At 53.7% G+C, this 23,811-nt stretch overlaps 1 protein-coding gene across 1 annotated transcript in view; it reads left to right on the top strand.

The window, feature by feature from the left end:
- Positions 1–23,811, top strand: part of CUEDC1 (CUE domain containing 1) — a 76,475-nt gene that overhangs the window by 37,909 nt on the left and 14,755 nt on the right. The window contains 3 exon segments of the mRNA XM_072940169.1: positions 18,411–18,728; positions 18,730–18,993; positions 23,159–23,286. Coding sequence (XP_072796270.1) covers positions 18,642–18,728; positions 18,730–18,993; positions 23,159–23,286 — 479 coding nt within the window. The 5' untranslated portion in view covers positions 18,411–18,641.

The following is a 23,811-nucleotide window of genomic DNA, read 5'->3' as shown; positions in this document are numbered from 1 at the left end:
TGAGAAGTCTGAAGTCAGCGGTCACAGGCCTCCCGACCTGGCACCCCACCCGGGCGGGCCTGCGCTCCTCTGTCTGCTCCCCGCCTGTAGGAGGAAAGAATCTGGTGTCAGTGGATGCCTGTAATTGGCAGACAGGCACGCATGTGTGAATAAGGCCCAGCCACCAGGGTGGCCAGCCCATCCTGGCAGTTTTGACCTTATTTCTTGTTCTGGACTGAACAGCTCAAGGAAGAGGGATTTTCGCCTTCTGCAAGAAGGTGGGGATGAAGGACAGACAGCTTTTGGTTTTTTGTTTTATATACGGGTATATTTTTGAGCAAAGTGGGTGTCAGGGCTGAAGGTGCGCTAAGGTATTTACCAGCTGAGTTGGTCCCCTCAACCCCACTTTCCCACTGCCGGGCACCTGGGGGTGCTCTGTGATGTTTGTTGAATGAATGTATGAAGGATGGAAGGAGTGGTTTCTGCCTGCCCCAGCACAGACCTCTGCTCATCCTCTCTCGCCTCCTCTTCCTCCCCTGCTGCAAGGGGGAATGTAGGCAGGGCGTCTCCCCTCTCCCCACCCCTTCTTCCCAAGGTTCTCAGATGTACCCTGCATTTTCTGATGTACGAACCTTTTCTGATAGCTGTTTCCTAGTGTGTCACAACCCAACTATTCCAAATGTCCCGGAAAGTATCCCCGCACAGCCTGCTCCCCCCCAGCCCCATGGCATGTGTGGCTCTGCAGACCATGTGAACAGTCGTCATCAACAGGGGTGTCATTGTCCTCTGGTCCACTCTGTGCAGATGGGGACAGAGCCCCTCTGTGCAGGCAGGATTTCCTGTGTGCGGGTTGCCCTCTCTCTGAATAACCCAAGTAGTGCCCCCTTCTGCCCAGTGATTCACAGTCTCTTCCACGACCCACTGCCTGATTTATGTCTTTACTTATTTATTTTCATTGGGATAAAATACACATAACATAAACTTTACCTTTTAGTAATTTTTAAGTGGCAATTCAGTGGCATTAAGTGTACTTAGAATGTTGTACAGTCATCAGCACTGTCCATTTCCAGAGCTTGTCCGTCATCCCGAACAGGAAACTCTGTGCCTGTTAAACAATAACTCTCCATTCCTCTGTCCCCCCAGCCCCTGGTAACCTCCGTTCTAATCTCTGTCTCTAGGAACCTGCCTGTTCTGGGTACCTCATAAAAGTGGTATCATATGGTATTTGTCCTTTTCTGTCTGGCTTATATGACCTAGCTTGTTTTTGGGGTTCATCCATGTTATAGCATGGATCGGAATTTTATTCCTTTTTATGGTTGAATGATATTCCATGGGTCCATCTGTAGAGACTACACTTTGTTTATCTATTCATCTGGTGAGGGACACCTGGGCTGTTTCTTTGGGTTATTATGAATAATGTGGCCATGAACATCGGTGTTTGAATATCTGAATCTCTGCTTTCAGTTCTTTTGGGAATAAACCTGGGGGTGGAATTACTGGATCATATGGTAATTCCGTGTTTAACTTTTTGGGGAACCACCAGACTTTTCCACAGCAGCTGCGCATTTTATGTTGCAATGTACCTTTAAAAAATTCTAAGTTTTTTTCCTTTGTCATGAAAACTTAGAATCTACTTTCTTCTTTTTTTTCAATTGACGTATAGTCAGTTTACAATGTCGTGTCAAATTTTGGTGCACAGCACAATGCTTCGGTCATACACATGCATACGTATATTCCTTTAAATTCTTAATTTTTAACTACAGAAATAATGCATGTTTGTTGTAAACACTTCAAAGGATGCAGAGGTACAGGAAGTAAACAGCAAACCCCTTATGCAACCCTACCTCTTGGATAACTGCTACTTCGTGTCTGGTGTGTATCCACTTGGACGCCTCCCTGTGCATTTCCAAACGTACAAGTATACATGCTGATACTTCAGCAGAAACAGTGCAGTGGGCATCTGGCCCTGCCACTTCGTTGTTTCATGTCACTCCACGTTGCACCTGAGGGTCTCAGCTGAGGGATGTACCTTGTGTTACATATCAGCTCCTGGGTGTTGTGAGACAATTCTCACAAAACTTCCACACTCACAGCTTTGCACACGTGGGCTGCGATCTCACCAGATCAGAGCCCGTGTGGGGAATGCAAGATGACCTTGGCACTGGGAGTGCCACGCAGCCCAGACCCACTTTCCCCATCAATCTTGGCTTTTCCCAAGTTGCTCTCCACTCCTGGGGCAGCTAAACTAGCTGGGCTGTGAGCTACTTCATGAAGGAGGGCCACCCACCTGGCCTGATCAGGCAGCAGCCTGGCAGCACGCCTGCCCCTCTGGGAGTCCCGTAGTCAGCTTCCTTGGAAGTGAGGAAGGAACTTGGGGCTGGGCAGAGAGGTGAGCAGCAGCTGGAGTGTGTGTGCATGTGCGCATGCGTGCGTGTGTGTCCAGGCTCTCGTAGCAAGGGATGTGCGAAGTTTCTCTCTGGGGCACTGAGAAGAAGCCCGGGGGCCATCAAGGCATGCAGTCCCTTCACACACTTGGAAAGACCCAGCTTAGGCCTGGCAAAAGGCCACCTTTCAAGCCAAGGACCAGCCTGCCGTTTGCCAGCACCTTTCTCTGCAGAGCCCCAGGCAGCTGGTGGGAGAGTACAAAGAGGCCTGGAAAATCCATACACTGCATAATCAGCCCCTGCATCTTGGCTGCTTGACTCTGTTTATTGCTTCCTGTCCCCGAAAGCCCTTTACAAACAGAGAGGCTTTGAGGGGGGTGAGCTGGACCTCGTGGGTGGCCTCTCCCTGCCAGGCGGCCCACAACCCCAGGATCAGGCGGCTTCCCTAAACACGTCCATTCCTTTCCCCTTCCTGCTGCCACGCCGAAGGGCAGAGGGGGTTGTCTGAGAGTGTGAGAGGGCCCCCCCAGAGGAGGGTGATCCACCAGAAGGCTGTTTACTTTGTAATTAACAAAGGACAAGGGTCTCATTTCTACCAGTTTCCTTGAAGGCCTGGAGGTTAAGCTCTAATGAGGTGCAGGAGGGGAGCAGGGTGAAACCTTAACCTCTGACTGACCCCTGCGAGGTGGGGACGGGAGCAGGGCATCCTTTCCCTGGGATCTAGGGAGGCTCCTGTTCCAAGGGCTATGAGACTCCCTCAGAGCTGTTTCATTTTTGTTTGTGTTACATTTTTAAAAAAAACAGATTTCTCCTTGTCCACTGACTTTCCTCCCTTCCCTTCCTTCCACCCTCCCCAGCCTTCATCACTTGACAGCCTCTCCCACCATTGCTGGTGGCTGAGATGTGACTCCTTCAGGGAAGACCTGCAGCCCCCCGAGTTTACCTGGACCCTCACTGCTGGGGGTGCCTGTGAGGGCTGTTGGAGGTACTTCCCACGTATCTGGGAGACACGGGCGGGGGCGGTAGGGGACACATGACATCCGCATGGTTGGAGGCAGGGTGCTATTTTTTGGAGAGGGGCCTGCAGGAAGGCAGTCTCCCTGAGCTGAGACTGCCCCTACCAGCCAAAAGGGGTGGGGGGGGGCTGTCCCTTTTGGACCTGGGGCTCCCACTGTGGTTGAGGTCGGAAGCCCGAGTTCCCACCCTCCCTCTGCTGCCTGTCTGCCCCCTCCCTTTGCTTGGCTTCCCTGACTTAGAGGGCGATTGACCACAAAGGCCCAATTTACCCGTGCTGGAAGGCCTCTCTGAGCTGGAAAGCAGGGACGACCTGGCCTGTGCTCTCTGTGTGGACCTGCCGCGTGTGGGGGCCCGGGGTCCGCTGCTGCTTTTCCACAGGGGCCCTCTAAGCTGACTTCCAGGTGGGACTCGGGTGTGTCTGAGCCTGTGCTTTTGGTTGCGCAATTCCGAGCCTGCCCCACCCTCCCAGCTCCTTCCTGAAAGTGAAATGCTACAGTCCTTGCTCAAGAACAAAGGCCCCCAGCTCAGCCCTGCATGTTAATGATTTTCAAGTGTGGCCACTTCCTCCTGCCAGGCCTGACTCACTCAGCTGCTGCCGGTGTGGTTGGGATGGAAACCCAACCTGAAGAGCTCAGCCCTGGACAGGGAGGCCCTGCTGGGTGGGAGCCTGGCCGGGCCTGGGACCCCCGCGGCAGAGGGAGGCGTATGGCGGCACCAGCCAGCCCAGTTCTGAGCTGGTGTGCACCCTCGTCTCTTCCATCTCCTTGCACCCCGCCTACTCCATGTGGCTGCTTCTCTCCTGCTCCAGCTGACCCCACGTTCCTAACCCTTCTGGAGCCTCAGTTACCTTCTCTGCCCCATGCAGAGGTAAGAGGCTCCCATTATTAGTTGGGGTGACCATGTGGGCTTTGGCACAGAATCCTGACTTGGCCACTGAGCTAAGAGACTGTAGGCAAGATATGCAAGTCCTGTCTCAGTTTCCCCACCTGCAAGATAACACCTCCTACCTTGTAGGGTTGTAGCAAGGAGGCCATGGAGGCGAAGGGCCTAGCATGGTGCCAAGTGATCCCTGCTCTGGGGCCTGTGCCCAGCCTAGAGCCCGGCTGAACAGAACGGGCTTGTGGAACTCGCCCTCAGCACTGGAAACTGTCAAGTGCTGTGCACATGTAGAGCACCATCATTTGGGGCAGTCAGCATGTTCAGAGTGAGAGAATGATCTATTTTGGGATTTTTAAATGACTGGGATCAGCAGACCTTGGCTAGGATTCGCAGATGTTTCCCACTGTGGAAGTGGGGTTTTCATCCTCTCCTTTCCTGCCCATCCTTCCTCTTTGGTTCCTTTGCACAGGTACACAGGTCTGCCCGCACAAAGGTGGCACGAATCCAAATTCATGCTGGGTCTGTGGGCTGTGGGTCTGCTGACCCCCACGGCGCCTCTGTCAAGGATTCATAGACCTTGAAGGACGAGGCTATCATATGTTTGCCACCAGCAAGTGACGCTTCAGCACCAGCCGAATACCTCTTGTTTAAATGGCAGTCATCAGGGAGCTGTGGAACTAAGGAATGTCTAGCTGCTTTTGAAAGTTCCCAGGGTGGAGGGTATAGCTCAAGTGGTAGAGCACATACTTAGCATACACAAGGTCCTGGGTTCAATCCCCAGGACCTCCTCTAAAAATAAATAAATAAGTAAACCTAATTACCCCCCCAAATAAACAATTATAATAAAACATTAAAAAAAAAAAAGGTCCCAGCAATTCCTGGGTCATCCCCATCTCTTCTCACACACCTGAAGTCTGGGTGACTTGCAACCCACTTGTAGGCTGGGGCCGGTCCAGTTACACCCTCTCTCCGACCCGGCCCACATGCCCATTCCGTGACGGAAGAAGGGAGCGCAGGGTCCGCACATCCCTGGCTTCCCAGGAGGGACAGAGCAGCTGCGAGTCTGGGCTTGTGCGGTGACTTGGCAGTGCCTTTGTTTGATGACTGTTGATTAAACCCAGGTGTGCAGGCCCACTGTTTACAGAATCCTGGTTGGCTCAGGCTGGAATGAAGAAAATGGATATTCAGGGGAGCAGGGAGGTGGCATGGATGATCCAAAAGCCATTTGTTTAGGGCTTGGAGCCAGAGATAAGGTACTTCTGCAGATCTCTGCAAATCAGCCAGGCAGAAATTCTTTTCAGTGTGTGTCCCCAGTGTACACTGGCTGCTACAGGGACTGAACAGTCCATGAAACTCATTTCATACACCTGGCGACTATCTGGAGACTCAGGGCAGACACAGGATGTTAAGAGTGAAAGGGATCTTGGAGATCATTTATTCCTCCCTGCCCATTTTCCAGATGGGAACCCAAAGGCCCAGGAGCCGCAATGACTTGCCCAGGATCACTTGGCTGGTTGTCGATGGAGCTAAAACCAGAATCTAGGGCTCCAAACTGCATCACCCTGTAAGGTAGTGGTCCTCACAGATTACTGGGCATTAGAATGATCTGGGGAGCTTGTTAACATGGCAGATTCCCAGGCTGCGGCCCCAAGGATTCTGATTCCTTAGTGGGGTGAATATGTGTTCTTAGCAAACCCCTCAGAGGAGTCTCTCTGAGACCGCTGCTAGAATGCAGAGAGAATTTTTTTCCTTAGACTGTCGGAAAAGCACACTCGCACTTCCCAAAGCCGGGCGAGCAGGTCGGTAGCTGGGGAGGAACAGGCAGAGATACAGACAGCTCTGGAGATGAGAGCATGAGGGGTTAAACCTAGGCTTTAAAACAGGTGGCAAGTAACTGGTGTGTCAGAAGACTTGACAGGCACCCTGGTCTCTTTCCTGTAAGGCACGCAATTTGGATGTGGCGCAGCCCTGGACAACCTCTAGGTCACGCACAACTCCATGTCACTAGCCATAACATGGCTCTGATAGTGGTAGCAGGTAATAATCCGCAGTACTAGATTATCGTGAGGATTAACACGATGCACGGGAAACACTTAGCCTAGCACTCAGTAAATGGCAGGTTCTCTGATTACACATAATTGCTGTGGGAGGGCGGGGAGGGCAGGCCTCTGCTTAATGTCTTTATAGAATGGACGTCTGCTGAGGATTTCATTCGAGGAATGGGATTCTGGTTCTGTAGCTAAAGAAAGGGTACAGGTCCTTCCAGCCCTGGGGGACTGGGATGCAGCCACCTCCTTCTTCAGAGGCGTCATCATGGTTTGCATCTAGCACGGTGGTGCCTTTCTCTGGCCCTGCTCTGCCCCCCACCCTCACTCATGTCCTTGCGCCCCTGGGAGGTTTCAGTGATGGGAAAAGTAACACCGAAGAGGCTGTGTTTCTCTCCATTTTCTAGGGTTGGAGACTGAAGCCCCCTGGAGGCAAGGGAGGCTGATTATAGGACCCCTAGGACCTCCTGTCCCCTTCCCCTGACAGATTTGAGGGCACAAGGCCCTTCCCCGAACTCCCTTCTAGGAGCTGGTCCTGCAGGGAACCAGGAAGCCCGTGCCTTGGCCAGGCTGTACCACTTCCCAGTTTTGGTTCTGGCCAGTTTTGCCTGCAAATCAGGTCAGCCCAAACTCACCCCTCACCATCACTGCACCTGACGCTGTAAAGACCATTTTGGGGCACTTCTGGGGAAGAGAGAGAGGGATGAGGGCCTCATCTAGCCCTGCTGTCAGCCTAGTGAAGGGAGGGGCCTGGAGGGTGGGCCATGGGAAGGGTGAGGGTGCTGTCAGTGCACGTCGGTGTGTGCACGTAGGACAGTGTGGCTGTAATTTTAAAAACACAGCTTCCGAGTTGGGTGAAGAGAGGAGTAGATTCAGTGCCTGGGCTGGATGGGAGGGCTCAGGAAAATCCAAGGGAGGTTAGTGTGTCCCGTGTCTGTGAGGGCCTGGGACAGCTATGGCACTGTGGGAGTGCACAGTCCCAGGGCACACGGGTGTGCACCCGCACAGGGTGAGAGCGCTGGCCCAGGGGTCCACGATCTGGGTTCACATCGCAGCTCTGTGGCCACTGAGTTCTGTGACCTCTGGTAACACACCCCATCTGGCAGTGAGAACAGGAGCTTTCTTCCTAACTGTGGCGTCTCCAAGGGCATGCGTGGGCTCCAGGGTATGTGGAGTTGAGCAGTGGGAGTGAGGGAGGACCTCGGGCTGGGAGGGGATGCCTGTCAGCTGGCCTCTGGGCACCCCAGCAGTGGAAGGCAAGCTTGGTGGGCAGCTGCACAGATCCAGCAGGGGCGGAGGCGAGGGGCGGGGGACCAGCCTGTGGTTGGGAAGAGTAGCAGCCCTTGTAAGTGGCTCTAAACAATCCCATCTGCTGTCTGGACCGGGTGGAATTTCTGATGGTGTCCTGGCGGCACGAGGGGGGCTGGTGGCCCTCCCAGCCACAGCTGCCGCCTGCTCTTTTGAAGCTGGGGCCCCTCCCCAAGTCTCTGCTCCCAGCCCTGGGTCTGCATTCCTCGGCTGCCAGGGGCGGCACTTCTGAGAAGGCCACCGGCCTGGGTGCCTGCGGGGCCCCTCCCTAGAGGGCAGGCCCCCAGCCCGAGTGGGAGGCCCCATGAAATACTCCAATCACTTGAAGCTTAGCTGGGGGCAGGGAAGGGGCTCCCTGCTCCACTCAGGGGCCCCAGAGCACCCCTGCCTGAGGTCCTAGAGGCCCCTGAGAAGAGCCTTTGGGCTGCACACTCTCCCCACTCAGGGCCAGATTCACGATCATAACCAGGCTCTAGACACTGTCTTACTGATGGCTGAGAGTACCCCCCCCCAGGAAACCAGCTGAGAAGGTGTGGCTGTCCCCAGTCTACATAGGAGGAAACACACTCAGAGGAATTCCACTCACCCAAGCAGTGGTGATCCGGATGGAAGCTGAGGTTGGCCGGGAGCTCAAGCCCACCCTTAACCTCGGTGCTCTTACCCAGACTCAGCACCAGTGAAAACCAACTTGTGGTTTCCCCTCCAGGAAGAGCTTCCTGCCTAGACCCGACCCTGCCCTGCCCTGGGGGGCCCTCCACGCTGTGTTCTGACCTCTGAAAGCGCTGGGGCATCGGCCAGCACCTTGCCCACTGGGCCATGGCCCCCCTGAACCCCGCCAGGAGGTGGGCGGGTGTCTGACCCTGAGGCTGGAGGAAGCCCGGCCGGAGGAGGGTGCCTGGTTCCCACCGAGGCAGGACTGGGAAGGGCTTGCCGAAATAGTCGGGGTAAAAAGGATTGAGTCGGGACTGCAGGGATTACAAAAGTTTTAAAGCCCAGGAGGCTTGGTGGTTTGCTTTTTTCTTAAGATTTTTTCCTATCGTCATTCAGTTTTTGTTTGTTTGGTTTGGTTTGTTATTGTTTTTTTTTTAATCAGAGAACAGTATAAGGAGGAGGTTAAGAACATGAAGTAGGGAGGGTATAGCTCAGCGGTAAAGTGCATGCTTAACATGCTCGGAAGTCCTAGATTCAATCCCTGGTACCGCCATCAAAATACATAAATAAACCTAATTACCTCCCTGCCCCCCTCCCAAATAAAGAGCAGGGCACTGAGGACATTGTTTGGATTCAAATTTTGGCTCTGTCACCAACTGTGTGACCCTACATAAGTTATTTAAACTCTCTGAGTCTTAGTTTCCTTATCTGTAAATTGGGTATAATAATTGCTTTACTGTGGGGCTTTGATGACATAATGCATGCCAAGTGCTTCGAAAGTGCATGGCACATAGTAAGAGGCTACAACTATTATTAAAAAGTAATTCCTGACCCTTGTAGATAATATACATGCACAAAAAGAACATTTAAAAAACCATTGGCAGCGCTGTCACTTGGATGTCCTTTATAGGTTATTTGCTTATTTTATTTTTAAATTAATGAACATGAATCAAAATTCAAAAGATACACGAGGATTTACAGAGAAAAGTTCTCCCGATCTGTCTCTTGTGACCTAATTCTCCGCAGCGGAAACCTATTGTCAGTTTCTTATGAATCTTTTCAGCGCCCTCTCGCTCGCCCTCTCTATACACAGAATAAACCCACCATAATGCACTGTCGTATGGAGATTGTACTTACTGTCCTGTGTCTTGTACTGTTCTCCTTAGCAATAGGTCTTAGGCACAGAGACATACAGAGATGCCTCATTTTCTCTGTTTACCGTTGTATAGTGTTCCATTATGTATGTTATATGAATTCCATAGAAATGGAATTCATGGATCAGTGGGTGGGTACAAACTGTGTGTTAGTGTAGGGGAAGGGGGCAGGAGTTGGGACTTCTGTTCCCTGGACCCTCCTCTGCTCACCCTGAGCACCCCTCCCTAACCTTGCTTCCTTGGCCTGGACTCCCTGGGTATGCTCAGATGCTAAACTGTGTGGTGTCATTGACTGACCCCCTGTCCCAGGCACCCAGAGACATCTCCCGTTTCTGTCCAGATTTCAGGGCTCAGCCCCAGACCATGTGGGCTTCAGCCTAACTGCCTGGAGGGGAGGTCCTGGGAAGGGCAGCTGGCCCTTCTTTCCCGAGGAGTTGGACCTGGGCCAGCATGAGCTCATCCTTGGAGCCAGTGCAGCTTCCCTGCCTTGCACCTGAGCTGCCAGTATCCCCTTCTCCCAATTTGGGCCATTGCACTTGGTCCCAGGTACAAACACTTTCCTGTGAGCACAGAGGGGCTTCCCAAGGCTGTGGTCCCCAGGTGGGGTGTTGGGGAGCAGTCTCCTCTCTGTCCACTGAGGTTTGATCTGCCAGGCGTCTGGGTTGAGTGTCCTGGCTGAGCTGGTGGCGTCTGTTGATGGAGAGAGGGATTGTTGTGGAAATAGTCCCGAGCAATTCAGGTAGAGATGGAAAACAGTTGGTTGCCCAGGCAACTGACAGCCTTGGTAGGTGGAGAAAGTGTTCTTGTAATGCCACGGTTCTGTCTTTCCTTCCGATAAGCTTTGCCTGCAGACTCCTTCCTCCTCCCTTGTTTCCCTGACATGAGCACCAGGCACCCTCAGCCTCTCCAGGGGCAACCCTGGCCCATTAGGACTCAATTCAATCCACAGTTACTGAGTTTTTGCTGTGTGCCCGGCTCTGTGCTCAGCTTTGGAACTCAGAGGGGTGGTCATACCTGATGGATGTAGAGTGTCAAATCTGGAATCTCATCTCCTGGGCTCAAATGCCAGTTTGGCCACTTAGCTGTGTGACCTTGGACAAGATACTCGACTTTTCTGTGCCTCCTTTTTCCTTCTCAAAAGTGGAAATAGCATTGGTAATATGTACCTCACAGGGCTGTAGAGAGGATGACAAGAGTTATTAACACGCCTAAGGCACTTGGAATCATGGTTGACACGCAGAAGCAGGCCCTAAGTGTTATGTTATCATTATTACTATTATGACTGTCATTCTACCATGATGAGCCAAACAGATGACATCTTGGGTCTTTTCAACTGAAAGGCAGAGTTGACTTCTTGATGGCCCTCTTATTTTACAGCAGCAAGCCCGATGTTTGGGCCTCAGGAAAAAAGATAAAACGCTGGTGTCCTTAGAACTGAGGCTCCGGGGCCAATCCTTTCATAGGGAAGGGACCTTATTAACTTCCTTTGAAACCTCTTGCACTAGTCCCTACCCAACAGCCCCGACCGGTTATAGACACGGCAATGGAGGTTGAGGCAAGAGAGAAAAACTAGGAAAGAAAATGTCTTCTTTCACTTTTTTCCTTCTATAGATTTTTAAAAGATATTTTTGGAGGAGGCAGATTTCATTTTCTGCCCCAGCCTTCAATTGGACTAAATGATGGGGGATGGCCCAGAGAGGTGAGTAGCCAACCCCAGGTCACACAGCCCGGTGTGGCAGAACGGAGTCTGTCCCTCCTTCCCTTCCCTCTCCTCTTCCTCTCAGGTCCCACCAGGCCTCCTCTTCCCGATAGCTGTGCCCTCTCGGCCCTTCCTGACACCCCTGCTCCCAGGAGTGGGCACAGGTGTGGCTGCCCAGCAGTTCTGGGTGCCTGGGGAACGAGGCTGGCTTTGTTGCAGCCTCAGCAGCTGTGACCGTTTGAGTTTCCATTAACCCGTTTCCGCGCCTTGGGCTGGAGCAGGAGGCTCGGCATTTAAAGGTCACCGGCTTTTGAAGCTGCAGTGACATTAATAGCTTGGGAAGAAAACAAGCCTGTGCGGGGCAGGAGGACAAGGCGCCTCTGTCAGGGCTGTCCCCTCCCTCCCCGCTGGTTGCTCACACACGGTCCACACACACACTTACACACTCAGACACACACACACACACACACACACACAGACCCTGACAGCCTCTCTCTGTCTCTGGTCCCCACCTCCTCTTCCCTCCCCTTTTGGGGCCTCTTCTCCAGCTCAGAAGCCAAGAGGATTGGGCAGGCTTCCCTGCACCCTGCCCCATTGCGTCCAAGGTGACAATTGGACAAGGATGCAGCTGCCCCAGGCCCAGCAGCCTCTCCATTAACGCTGACATTACCCACTTGAGGTTTCCCCAGGACTTAACCATGGTTACACAAGCGTCCCAGGGGTCAGATGACCTCATTCTGGCCCTGCTGGCTTTTGCAGCCTGGATTCCTAATGAGACAAAGTAAGCCAGGGCCTGGGCTTCTCAGATGGGAAATGAAAGGGCTGGCAAGCCGGCTGGCTCTTGCTTGCCAGTTCTAATCACTTGGTTGTGGCTTGCTCAGAGCGCTGGGTTGAAAAGGGTTCTGAGGTTGTGTAGATTCCATAGGACAGTGCCTGGATGGATTAGTGATGTCTGCAAAGGACCCAGGATAGAAATTAGTGGCACTTGTGCCTTGTATGTCCTACCTGGGGAATCAATTATTTTTAAACTATTTCAGTCTTGGATTCTACGACCCCTGGGGCGGCTGGGTGGCTCCTCCCCCTTTCATTTCGGGGGGGTGGGGGTGGGGGTGGCTGATTCTTGAGTTCTTGGAGGGAGGCTGCTCTGTTTTCCCTTTCCTGGGAGGGCCTTGGCCTGAGCCCGGGGACACCACCTAGTGGCCTGGCATGGCGGCGTCCCTGGGCTGGGCCCAGATCGGAGGCCAAAAGGGACAGTAAGTCCCTCTGCAGACTGTGATCACAGCAGTTATAGATAGATCACAAGATCGGGTCTGTCCCCAGTCCCTGGGGGGTTTTCAGAGGAGGGAGCCAGAGGTGTGCAGGGACAGAGCTGGCCGAGGGCAGCCCCACCCTATTCCAGAAGAGTGAAGGGGGGATGGAGGAAAATGCTGGCAGTATGGGGCCACTGGCCTTCCAACCCCACACCTCCTCCTGAGGCCTCCTGCTCTAACCCCTACCTTTCGGGGTTGGGTCCTGGTCCTCCAGGGAGGCAGTGGAATATCAGTTCAGATGTTGGCGGGAGCTGACCTCCTGCCCCCTGGAGCTGTCGCTGGCTTGGAAAGAAGACCAGCCTGCCAGCAGCCTTGTGTGCCAGGGAGGAGGCCCTCAAGCCAGGTGGCAGAGGGCTCGGGCGCCTTAACCATGCCACTGGGCTGCCTTGGCCTTGGTCGTTGTCTGTGAAGTGGGGTAGTAATGCACGCGCTCTACAGATGATAGGTTTGTTGTGACGACTGAATGAGAAGGTAGAGGAGAAAGGGCTTCGGAAATGAAGACAGTGCCTCCCCCTCCCTCACCATTGCTATGAGCCCGAGGAGGAAGGGAGGGAAGAGAACCCACAGTTACTGTGCTCTGACCTCTTTCCTCCCCTCCTCTACTTACCCACCTAACAAGTATCTATTGACAGTGCCGGGCACTGTGTTAGGCACTGGGGACACTACAGTGAATAAAGCAAAGGCCTTGCCCTCGCGGAGCCACGTTCTAGTGGGAAGATGGTCAGCAACAAACAAACACATAATCTCTCAGGTGGTCTGTTTCATGAGCAAAACAAAGCAGGGTACAGGTGAGGGAGCACTGGCTGATGGGCTGGGTGGCGTTGCCTCTCCAATAAAGTGATGCTTGTGTAGGGATCAGAAGGGAGGGAGGGAGCCGTGTAGGTATTTGGGAGGAGAACATGGCAGCCTGTGCAAAGAATAAGTTCTGAGGCTCCTGGATGGGAGTGTGTGTGACCTGGGGGCGGACTAGCAGGACTCCGGTGGCAGAGAGGGAGGGAGGGGAGAGAGCGAGGGTGTGTGTGCGTGTGCACGCGCTTGGTGTGACGGCAAAGTCAGAGACGGGGCACAGGCAGGACCACGTGGGGCCTGGTAGGCTGCAGTGAGGCTCTGGATTGTGTTCTGAGGACATGGGGAGCCGCGCTGGGGCAGTTGGAGCAGAGGAATGGCGAGGCCTCTGGATGAGTAGTCTGCGGGGATGCGATCAGGAAGGCCAGGAGACAGGCATGGGACGGGAGCAGCCGAGCTGTTGAGGGGGTGCCTGGATTCTAAAAACATTTCGAAGACAGGGAAGACTGGATTTACTGCAGTTGGGTGTGGGCTGGAAGAGGACTCAAGCACTGCAGGATGACTCCCAAGGTTTCGGCCTGAGCCACGTGGAGAAGGCGAGGAGGAGCAGGTTGGGTTAGAAGGAATCGCGAAGTCAAACGACCTGTTACATTGGAGCTGCTGTTGGGCATCCAACTGGAGGCAGCAGATCAGGTGTGCAAGTGTGGAGGTGAAGGGCATGTTGTCGGAAGACCTCAGGGCGAGAGAAACTTGGGAGCCAGTGTTCAGTGTGTAGATGGTATTTAAAGTCACGGGACTGGAGGAAAGTATAGCTCAGTGGTAGAGTGTTTGCTTAGCATGCACGAGGTCCTGGGTTCAATCCCCAGTACCTCTATAAAAAAATAAAATAAAGTCGTGGGACTGGATAAGATCGCTCAAGGTGTGAGGGTAGCCCAGGCAAAGGGCCAGGACCTGTGCCAGAGGCCATACCAACCTGTCCCATTGGGTGTTTCCTGTACTCAGGCACCCATATAAGTTCTATCATAACACCCCATCCGGGTAGGTATTATCCAAGTTTTGACAAATGAGGAAGCTGAGGTTCAGAGAAGTGAAATAATTTCCCCAAGTCACCCAGCCTAACTAGACCCAGCAGACTGGGAACACTGGATTCTGGCTCCCAGTCTCATGTCCCCCATGTGGGCCCTCCCTGACCCTGCAGCAGACTGGCTGCGATGACCTTGGGCGAGGTCGGGAGAAGAGCACTCCGGGCAGCTGGCTCACCTCCCTGGGCCAGGCTGGGAGTGACTCAGGCCTTGGCTGGCTTGCAAGCTTGGAGTGGAGCTGGGCTGTTTACCGCCCCTGCCAGGCCTGGATTCCTTTCCGGGGAGGCCTGGCTCCCTGGGTGCTGGGGGAGGACAGGTGTGGGTTCTGCTTCCCAAGCCCCAGGTTACTCACAACCTGAAAGTTTAGGAGAGCCTTTGAGTTGGCCTCCCAAAACGTCTAACGGGCTCAGCAGGTTTGATTCGCTTCCTTTTTCAGAAGTCAGGGGTTATCTCCCTCTGTTTCCCCGCCAGTGCCCATCAGCTGGGGTTCAGAGAGTGGTTTCCCCAAGGTCACAAGCCAGTTCTGGGACAGAGCCAACAGAACCCCTCCCTCCCTCTCTCCCCCAGTGCTGTCTGGGTCACATTTCCTCTGCTGGAGTGCCAGCCAGGCTGTGCCCAGTCTCCTAAGCCTTTCTGAGGCTTCTTGGCTCCTAGCCCTGCAAGGCTGACTTGGCATTTTGGGCTCTTAGGAAGTGGGTTCCTAATTTTGGCCTCCTCTACATGCTGTCTGTGTGACTTTGTGCAAGTTACCTAACTTCTCTGAACTGTTTTCCACAGCTATAACATGGAGACGGTAACATCTATCTCTGGACTTGTACTAAAGATTAAACATGAAAGTGCCTGGAATAAGCTCGTAAACCTAAGTTGCCTGCCTTAATTTTTTCTTGTGTTTTATTTATTTATTTATTTTTATTGAGTCATAGTCAATTTACAATGTTGTGTCAATTTCTGGCGTACAGCACAATGCTTCAATCATACAGGAATATACATATGTTCGTTTTCATATTCTTTTTCACCATGAACTACTACAAGATATTGATTATATTTCCCTGTGCTATATAGTATAAACATGTTCATCTATTTTTTCATGTGTTTTAAATTGCTGTTCATTTGAGCTGTGCTGGTTGCAGAAGGCAGCGTGTCGTGCATAACTCTGACCCTGAGGACAGTCCTTTTCCCTGCTCCCAGCCATTCTGGCCAAACCTCAGCCCTGGCCTCAGCCTCTGCACTGGAGTTTAGCAAGGGGTGGGGTGGGGGTCCTCTGAGAAGTGGGGACCGTCACAGTTCCTCCTGCTGTGAATTACATACAGGCAGACTGGCTTTGGGAGTCTGTGGGTCCATGCAGAGTCCTGTGAAAACGGTGTTTCTGTACATTGAATCCTATTCCCCTGCCTTTCCCATGAGGAGCCATGGTCTCCTCATCCACAGAAGTGCACTCTGATGGAATATTCTAGGCTCTGACACTGCTGGCTCTGTGTCCTGGGCATCCCCTTGGTTTTGGGTCTCATCTCATCTGTAATGAGGAACAGGCTATGGGGGCGGCTTAGAGCTGCCAGCTGTTTCCATGTCGCGGCAGACACAAAATGTGATTTTTCAAAGCTTTGCCCCCCGAGTAAAGGGAAGAGGCTGCTGGGGCCGTGGTGTCCTGGCTGGCCTCCCCTGGGGCCGTGAGGATCAATGTCTCCTTCCAGAAGGCTGATGGGAGTATCCAGATGCTGGGGAAGGATCCCCTGGAATCCCCTGCCCCATCCACTCTGGGAGCAGCTTGGCCCACACACCAGCTGGCCCTGGCTCTTCTGGGGCAGTGGCAGCAACAGTCACGCGGCCAACCACATTCCAGGCAGCACACTGAGGATTATCTTAGTTAACTCTCCTTGAAGCCCCATTCATGTAGGTGAGGGATTGGGCACAGAGAGGAGAGGGGACTTGTACCAGGTCCCACAGCTAGGAGGTCCTACAGCTGGGAGCTGCAGAGCTGGAGTTGCATCCTGGGGCCAAGCCAGTGCCCTGACTTAAATGGCTGGAGTGCAGAATGCCTCTCAGGGGCTTCCCGACCCTCAGAGAGGCCCAGAGCCCAAAGGGCCTGTAAAGGGGGCTGGTAATGGGGAAAATGTGGACCCATCATCTTCCTTCTTTGTCTCTCAGGGTGGGTCAGGTCCTGGCTTCTTTCTCCTAGGGGCTGCCTTTCCCAAAGTGAGAGCCAGGTCCCTCCATCTCTTTTACTAAGTTACTCAAGGGGCAGGGAGAAGGTGGCTTTACTCCAGAGGTGTAGCACAAGGCACTGACCCCTATGTGCCATGACAGTGGGACAGCAGATTGCAGCCCAGGGCACTGGCTTTTGGGGCCTCCTGACGGCCTTGTTAGAAGCCTCAGGGCAAGTGTCCAGAATCCAGGATAAAGGCCACAGCAGGGTGCAGCCCCACTTTGGAGGGTGTTCTGGAAGCATCCTCTGACCTTGAGTGTGTTGGGCGTGGCGAGAGGTGTGGGGGTGGGGAGTTGCGGTGTCTAAAACCGGCTGCGAGAGGCCATGTCATCCTTGGCTACCTTCCTATGTTCATTCTCGTAACACATTTCTTGGACTGATCATTTGAGGTCACTCCCCTGTGCTTCTTTGTGAAATGGCTTTGGCCTCCCTGGGCTGGGACTTGCTCATCTGGGAAGAGATGGGGTGAAGGAGGTTGTATAATAAATCCTGCTTCACCCAGTCAACAGACTACTACTCAGGCATTAAAAATGACGGAGTAGGTCTATATGTTCTGACATGAGAAGATGGCTACAATAAATTATGAAATGGAAAAAACAATTCGCATAGTAGAATTCATGGTTTGATCACATTTCGGTAAAATAAATCCATACGTATGGTAGTATGTGCATAGAAAAAGGGACCTAGATAGATAGACCAGAGTGTTAACAGGTTTCCTCTGAGGGCGGGAGGGGATCATTGTTCTGTAACATCAGTGTCCGGAGGTTGCATGGGGCCCGTGTGTTTCCAGTTTCCTATTCTTGAATACAGCCCGCCTCCCTGGGACTAGGCCGACCCACCCAGCAAGTCCCAGAGCAGAAACCCTGGACTATTTCCACGTCCCTCTAAGGGGGTGGAGGTTTGCAGGAAGTTAAGAATCTCAGCACAGCAGCAGTGGAAGGCACTGGAGGAACAATATGAAGTCCCATTTGACCTGTGAGGGGACTGACCTAAAGGGACAGACGGAATCAGTGGTAGTGACAGGTCTTCTGGCCTTCCGCACCCTCTGGTCTAGCCTTCCTTCCATCACCAGTTAACTGCTGAGGTCATGGCCAGGCAGATCATCCTGCTGATTTGTTCACAACAGTGTTTCTCTATCAGTTGCCAAAGATTATGACCCCAAGTAGAAAAGAATTTAACATCCTTTGATGGAACAGTCCCTTAAAATAGAGCTGCCACTGCCACTTTTCTACAATTAGCAAATTACTGTACATCTTGGGATGAGCATGAGAAAGTCAGAACGTGACGTTTTGAGATACGTTCAACTCTCAGTTGACTGCACTAACAGACACGCGACCTTGGTAGTGATTTACATGCCTGGTTCTGAGTGGGCTGCTCATGTTCTGTGGCAGATTTAGAGGAGCTTTGCACAAAGTGGATGCCATGACGGTGGGGCCCTGATGGGGGGAGGTGAGGAAAGCAGAGACTGGATGGGGCTGGAGACCAGAAGGGGAGGACATTGCTTATACAGAGCCCCTCCTGCCCCAGTCCAGTCCTTAGGGATCGTTGGCAGCGGGTGTAGCGGTTAAGGCCAGGGGCTCAGGGGCCATAGTCCTGGGTTCAAATCTCATTTCCTCCACTTCCTCAGGTCTGTGCCTCAGTTCTCCCATCTGCATAAGGGGGATACTAGCACCTACTTCATGGTGATGTCATGAGTTAACTCGCCTGCGGTACTTAGGATGCAAGCCCTTGCTAACTGGTACCAAGAGCAGGGCTGTTGAATTACCACAGCTGGACAGAAAGCAAAAAGAAGCTGTTCTCCGGTGGATGTGGTGGTTGAGTGGTGGTGGTGGTGTCGCCCGAATTCCCTGGGGCACCATCCTGAGCTCAAGTTTGTTGCGTTCGTGCCCTGACTCTGTCGCCCTCGGTTTCAGGTGGGACGGTCCGGGGAGCCGGCCGCAGGATGCTCCGGGGGCGTGGATGACCAGCCGCGCAGCCCCACACGGCCCAGGCCCGGATGCCGCGCCCTAGTCTCCTGACCCGGGGACCCCGCCCGTCGCGGGACTGAGCTGCCCGAGCCCGCCGAGCCGGCAGCGACGGCGCAGGGACCCGGGGGAAGGGGCTCGACGCGGGCGGGAAGCATTTTCCCCCAGCGGCTCGGCAAGATGACCAGCCTGTTCCGCCGGAGCAGCAGTGGCGGCGGCGGCGGCGGCGCGGGCGGCGCGGGCGGCTCGGCGGGGGGCGCGCGGGGCCGGGGGCAGCGCGGCGGCCGCCTCGCAGGAGCTCAACAACAGCCGGCCCGCCCGCCAGGTGCGCCGCCTCGAGTTCAACCAGGCCATGGACGACTTCAAGACCATGTTCCCCAACATGGATTACGACATCATTGAGTGCGTGCTGCGCGCCAACAGCGGCGCCGTGGACGCCACCATCGACCAGCTGCTGCAGATGAACCTGGAGGCGGGCGGCGGCAGCGTCTACGAGGACAGCTCGGACTCGGAGGACAGCGTCCCCTCGGAGGTAGGGGCGCGGCCCCGATAATTCACCAGGAGCTCCAACAACTGAACCTCTTAGAGGACTTGGGTTTTATTCCTGTCTGGGTTCTGCCTAGCAAGCAGAACTTATGTCTTATTTGTCCTAGGGAAGCTGTACCCAAGTCAGCCTGTGGCCTTATTATATGGGCAAAAATCATGCAGTCACTCAACAAACACCGTGCACTTACTCAGGGCTGTGCCAGACACCATACTAGACCCTAGGTCAGAGGTCATCAGACAAGGAGCTCGTTAAAAATGGAGACACCTGGGCACCACCCCAACATTCTGAACCCCATTTGGTCTGTGTTTGTCAAAAAAGGCTCCTCTTGAACCTCTGGGTATCCCCTTTGGCCAAGTCAGAGTTCCTGCCCTCACACTCACGGTCCAGTGGGGACTAGAGGTACGTGTCAGGCAATGACAGCCTGGAGAGGTGAATGCTAGGATGGGGGAAATGAAAGCAGCAGAGAGGAAATGATAGCTGAGAACCAAAGAAAGAGTGAAGAGTGAGAGAAAGGAGTGCAGGCAGAGGGAACAGCTTGTGCAGAGGCTCAGAGGTGAAACAGAGCAGGGTCCTAGAGTGAGCAGAGACCAGGAGGCCTTGTGGCTGAGAAACAGTGGCGCTGTACCCTAGAGCCTAGGGAGCCATGGAAGGGGGGTGGCACACCAGACTTGCGAGTCAATTCCTGTGACCGAGGAGTGAGTGATACCCAGGCTGGTCGGTCTCTCCTCTCTCCAGGGAGGTGGGTGGAGGAGAAGGGACCAGCCCGCGGAATCAAGGCCCGCCTGCTGGGTGTGGCCAGGCCTCCTCTGCCCATCCAAGAGTTCAGGACACATCTTGCCCCCCCAGTCTCGGCAGGACCTGCCGTGCTGGGCGCAGAAGGGGCACACAGAGTCTCTCAGCAAGGGAGTCGCTGCCTGCAGGGGCATCAGGGACATGCAGCCGTGGACAAGGCAGAAGGACCCAGCAGATAGGGTTCAGCTCTGCTCCTTAGCCCCAGCCCGGGCCAAGCACCATCCCACATGCTTAGCTGCATCATCGCCTCGAATCTCATAAACTTTGTGAAGTGGCATTGTTATTGCCCTCATTTACAAGGAGAAGCCGAGACCCACCTGTGGCCTCAGAGGCCTCAACGTAGCCCTGCAGGTGGCCGTTCTCCGTTAATCTTGCAGAGTAGAGTCCACTTGCCTGTCCTCCTGTAGGGGGTGCTGCCTGAGATTTCGCTCTCTAAGCAGAGGAGAAGCTCTGTGGGCAATGACATTCGGCTCATCCCTATGTCACTAGCAGCACCGGGACAGTCACAGCATGTGACAGGCACTCAGGGAATGTTTGCTGAATGAATAAATGCTGCTGTCTTTGCACGGCTTTTTTTTTTTTTCGTGAATTCTGACTGCTTTATTTTGGGGGAGGGGAAGTAATTAGGTGCATATATTTATTTTTCATGGAGGTCCTGGGGATTGAACCTAGGACCTTGTGCATGCTAAGCATGTACTCTACCACTGAGCTATACCCTCCCCCCTGCACAGCTTTCTTTAGTCTCTTTTCCTGGGAGACCACTCTTTTACTCCGCTTGGATTAGCTAGTGGAGGGAGTTTCGGAAAAACCAGATCTCCTTTGTGAAAAGGAGGGGTAGGTGCATGTGTGTGTGCGTTTGGGTGTGTGTGTGTGTTTGCAGATACAGCCTTTAAGTGTGAACTGGAAGGAAAGTTCTCTGTCAACACTGACCCCTTCCATGGTCTCATTTGCTCTGACAGTCTGGCAGGTAGGATGATATTTCCTCCTTTGTTTTCAGCACCCACAGCCCTGTGAACCACCACAAAGCATCACCGATGCCCTAGACAATCCTGCACTGTGTGTGCTTCTGTTTTGCTAAGAATCTTCCTTTCCAGATTGAGCCCCTTCTCAGCACCCCTCCTGGGCTCCCCCTTGCCCCCGTCTTTGGAGCTCAGCTTGGGCCCATTCATTCCTGAACCAGCCAAAAGTGCTTTGGAAAATTTATGAGCGGCAGCTGGAATGACAATAACTGCTGACTGGAAAAAGCCCCCTCTCTGAGGGCTGATGGATGGTGGGCTGGCCCGAGGGGGACCCTTGCCACAGAGAAATATCTCCTGTCAGATCAATGGCCCGGACCTTGGCCCCTGGAGCACCTGGCAGGCATCCATCACCCACACTGAGTGAAGCCAGGAGGCCACAGGACCGAAAACTTCAGCACCTTTAGAGCCAGAAGAACAACCTCACTGTGGCTGGTGAAACTGGGGGGAGGGCCAGGGAGCCAGACACATGGCTGGGGTTACTCTCCCTGGAGACTCGGATCAGCCTTTCCGGAGTGTGCCTGGCCCGCTGTCTGCCTGGTTGGCGTTTCCTCATTCAGCTCCAGGAGCCTCTGATGCACGTCTGGTTCTTGCAGCCCCAGGAGGCCGCACTGAGGAGCTGGAGGGGCTGAGAGTGGAGGCCTGCTCCCCCTGAATCTGCGGGCCGGCTGCTACAGGCCCCAGTCACATGAACCCCCCGCGGCTTCCTTCTGGGACCCATTCCTACTGAGCTCTCCCCTCCCTTTCCGTCTCACTCAGATCAGCGCCAGTGGAGACAGGCCAGGCCAGCCACTGAGGGAGGAGAGGCTTGGCCTCCAGGCCCCAGCTTAGAACCCTGTCCCTCAGAGCAGTTGTGTGCCAGGCACCAGCAGTTCACCGGTGAACAGACCTGGACTTTACAGTGTTTTATTCTCTCTCTCTCTCTCTCTCTCTCTCTGTCTTTTTTTCTTGTGGAAATTTGGGGTAAGGAGAGCAGTGGCCCACAAAGCAGCTACATTCTTCTTTTTCTGCAAAAGCAGCTGTTTAAATACTTTCCGCCTCAAAGGAAAGAACGTTGGTGCATTCCAGGGCAGGAGGCCTCCTTGGGTCAGGCTGGCAGTGTGTGTGTGTGTGTGTGTGTGTGCGCGCGCGTGCACATGTGCTCACTGACCCACCTGCCCACCCGCAGTGGTGTCACTCTGACACTCTGGGTGCTGGGCTGTGGCTGGGCTCGGGGCAGAGATGTGCAGGGGCAGAAGCAGAGGCAGCTCAGCGGTGACTTCTGCAGACTCACTTAGGGCTCAGATTTCAGGCCAGTTGACAGCCTCTAAGTCCTTCCAGTGTTCTTTGGAGGAGATGAGTGCAGAGCTGAGCAGGAGAGGAGAAGGGAGCAGGAGGGTAAGGTGTAGGCCGGGTGGGGTTGTGTGATCTGGGCTCTCCGGGTCGACAGCTTCCTCCTGCCGTGGACCCCTCTGTGGACCTCTGTGGAAGGGTCCAGGTCAGTCCACATGGCAGGAACCCTGGCCTTCACCCAGCCCTTGGCTGCCCTTGCCCCTTTTCTAGTTCCTGGATGAAGAGAGGAGTCTGGGAGGAGGAAGGGCAGGCATCCTGGGCCCTCCCTTTGCCTCTATCCACCCTGAGAAACCAACCTGGTGTGCAAGCATCATGTCTGAAGGAGGGACGCTAGCCGCAGAGACCATGTCCATGTCAAGACTTAGGTCTAGAAACAGTGTGTGGCTTTTGCCTTGTTAATCAGTCAGCCTGGGCCTCAGTTTCCTCATCTATAAAATGGGAGTAACGATCCACAGCCTACTTTGCCCAGTTGTTCCAGCTTAAGGAGAGAGCATCGATGTGGAAGTACTTAGAGAGAGGGTAGGAATGATGTTAGTTATTTACCGAGAGGAATGCACGTACAGAAGAGTCCACGAGTCACAAGTGTGCAGTTCAGCGAAGTTTCATCAGCACCCCGATCAGGAAACATCAAGAGAGGCTGGGATCCCCCTCATGCTCCTTCCGAGCTCCCCAGAGGTCACACTGCTCCAAGTGCAATCACTGTTTTGATTTTGCCTGGTTTTGATCCTTCCTTGGATGGATAATGCTGCCTGGAGCATTCCTCTGGGGACGTGTGCTTTCACGTCTGCTGTGTGTGTGGGAATCGCGGGCTCAGCGGTAGCCCGGGTGCTGGGTGTTAGTGAAGGAAGCCAGACAGTTTTGCAGAGTGGTGCTTGTATCAGTTTACACTCCCAGCAGCAGTGGCAGAGTTCCCTTACTACACATCCTCACCCACACTTGATTTTGTCTAAATTTAATTTACATTCAAGGAAGGACTATTAATATTTCTTCCTTTATTGCCTCTGATGCAGATTTTGGAAAGAACCTTGGAACCTGATAGCTCAGATGAGGAGCCCCCGCCTGTGTACTCCCCGCCAGCCTACCACATGCACATGTTCGACCGGCCTTACCCTCTGGCTCCCCCAACGCCACCTCCCCGGTAAGAGTCTGTCTCCTCTCAGAGCACAGGGCAGTTGGAGGGGAGGGGGATGAGAGGTTGGGATTGAGTACAAACACAATAGGAAGCTTGGCTGGACCCCTCAGTATCCTGTCCCACCAAGAACAGTCTTCTACTGCAGCAAGAGGCACTTTAGCTAGATACCAAGGAGAACTTTCAAACTGTGAGGATTGCAAGAGCAGACATTCACTAAATTCCTACTCTCGGCTGGGCGCTATGCTGAACACACACTTAAACAGACTTAATCAAGGCTCAGCCTCTGCCTTCTGGGAGTTTATAGTCAAACGAGATGCATCATGAGGGTGACAAATGCATGGAAGGGGTCCAGACACTGCCTCTCCTGGGCAGATGTTACTGAGCGCTGTGCTCTTTCCTGCTTAGTTGAGACGGGACCTCAGAATCCTCCTCAACACGGCACTCCCAGACAGTCATCAGTAATTGATGGAATGGATAGCTATTTGCCATCCCCGGTCTAGGGATGTTGTTGGGATTTTTAAGCAACGAGGG

This window comes from Vicugna pacos, chromosome 16, assembly GCF_048564905.1.
Source record: "Vicugna pacos chromosome 16, VicPac4, whole genome shotgun sequence".
Lineage (NCBI taxonomy): Eukaryota > Metazoa > Chordata > Mammalia > Artiodactyla > Camelidae > Vicugna > Vicugna pacos.
This window is presented reverse-complemented; position numbering and strand designations above follow the sequence as displayed.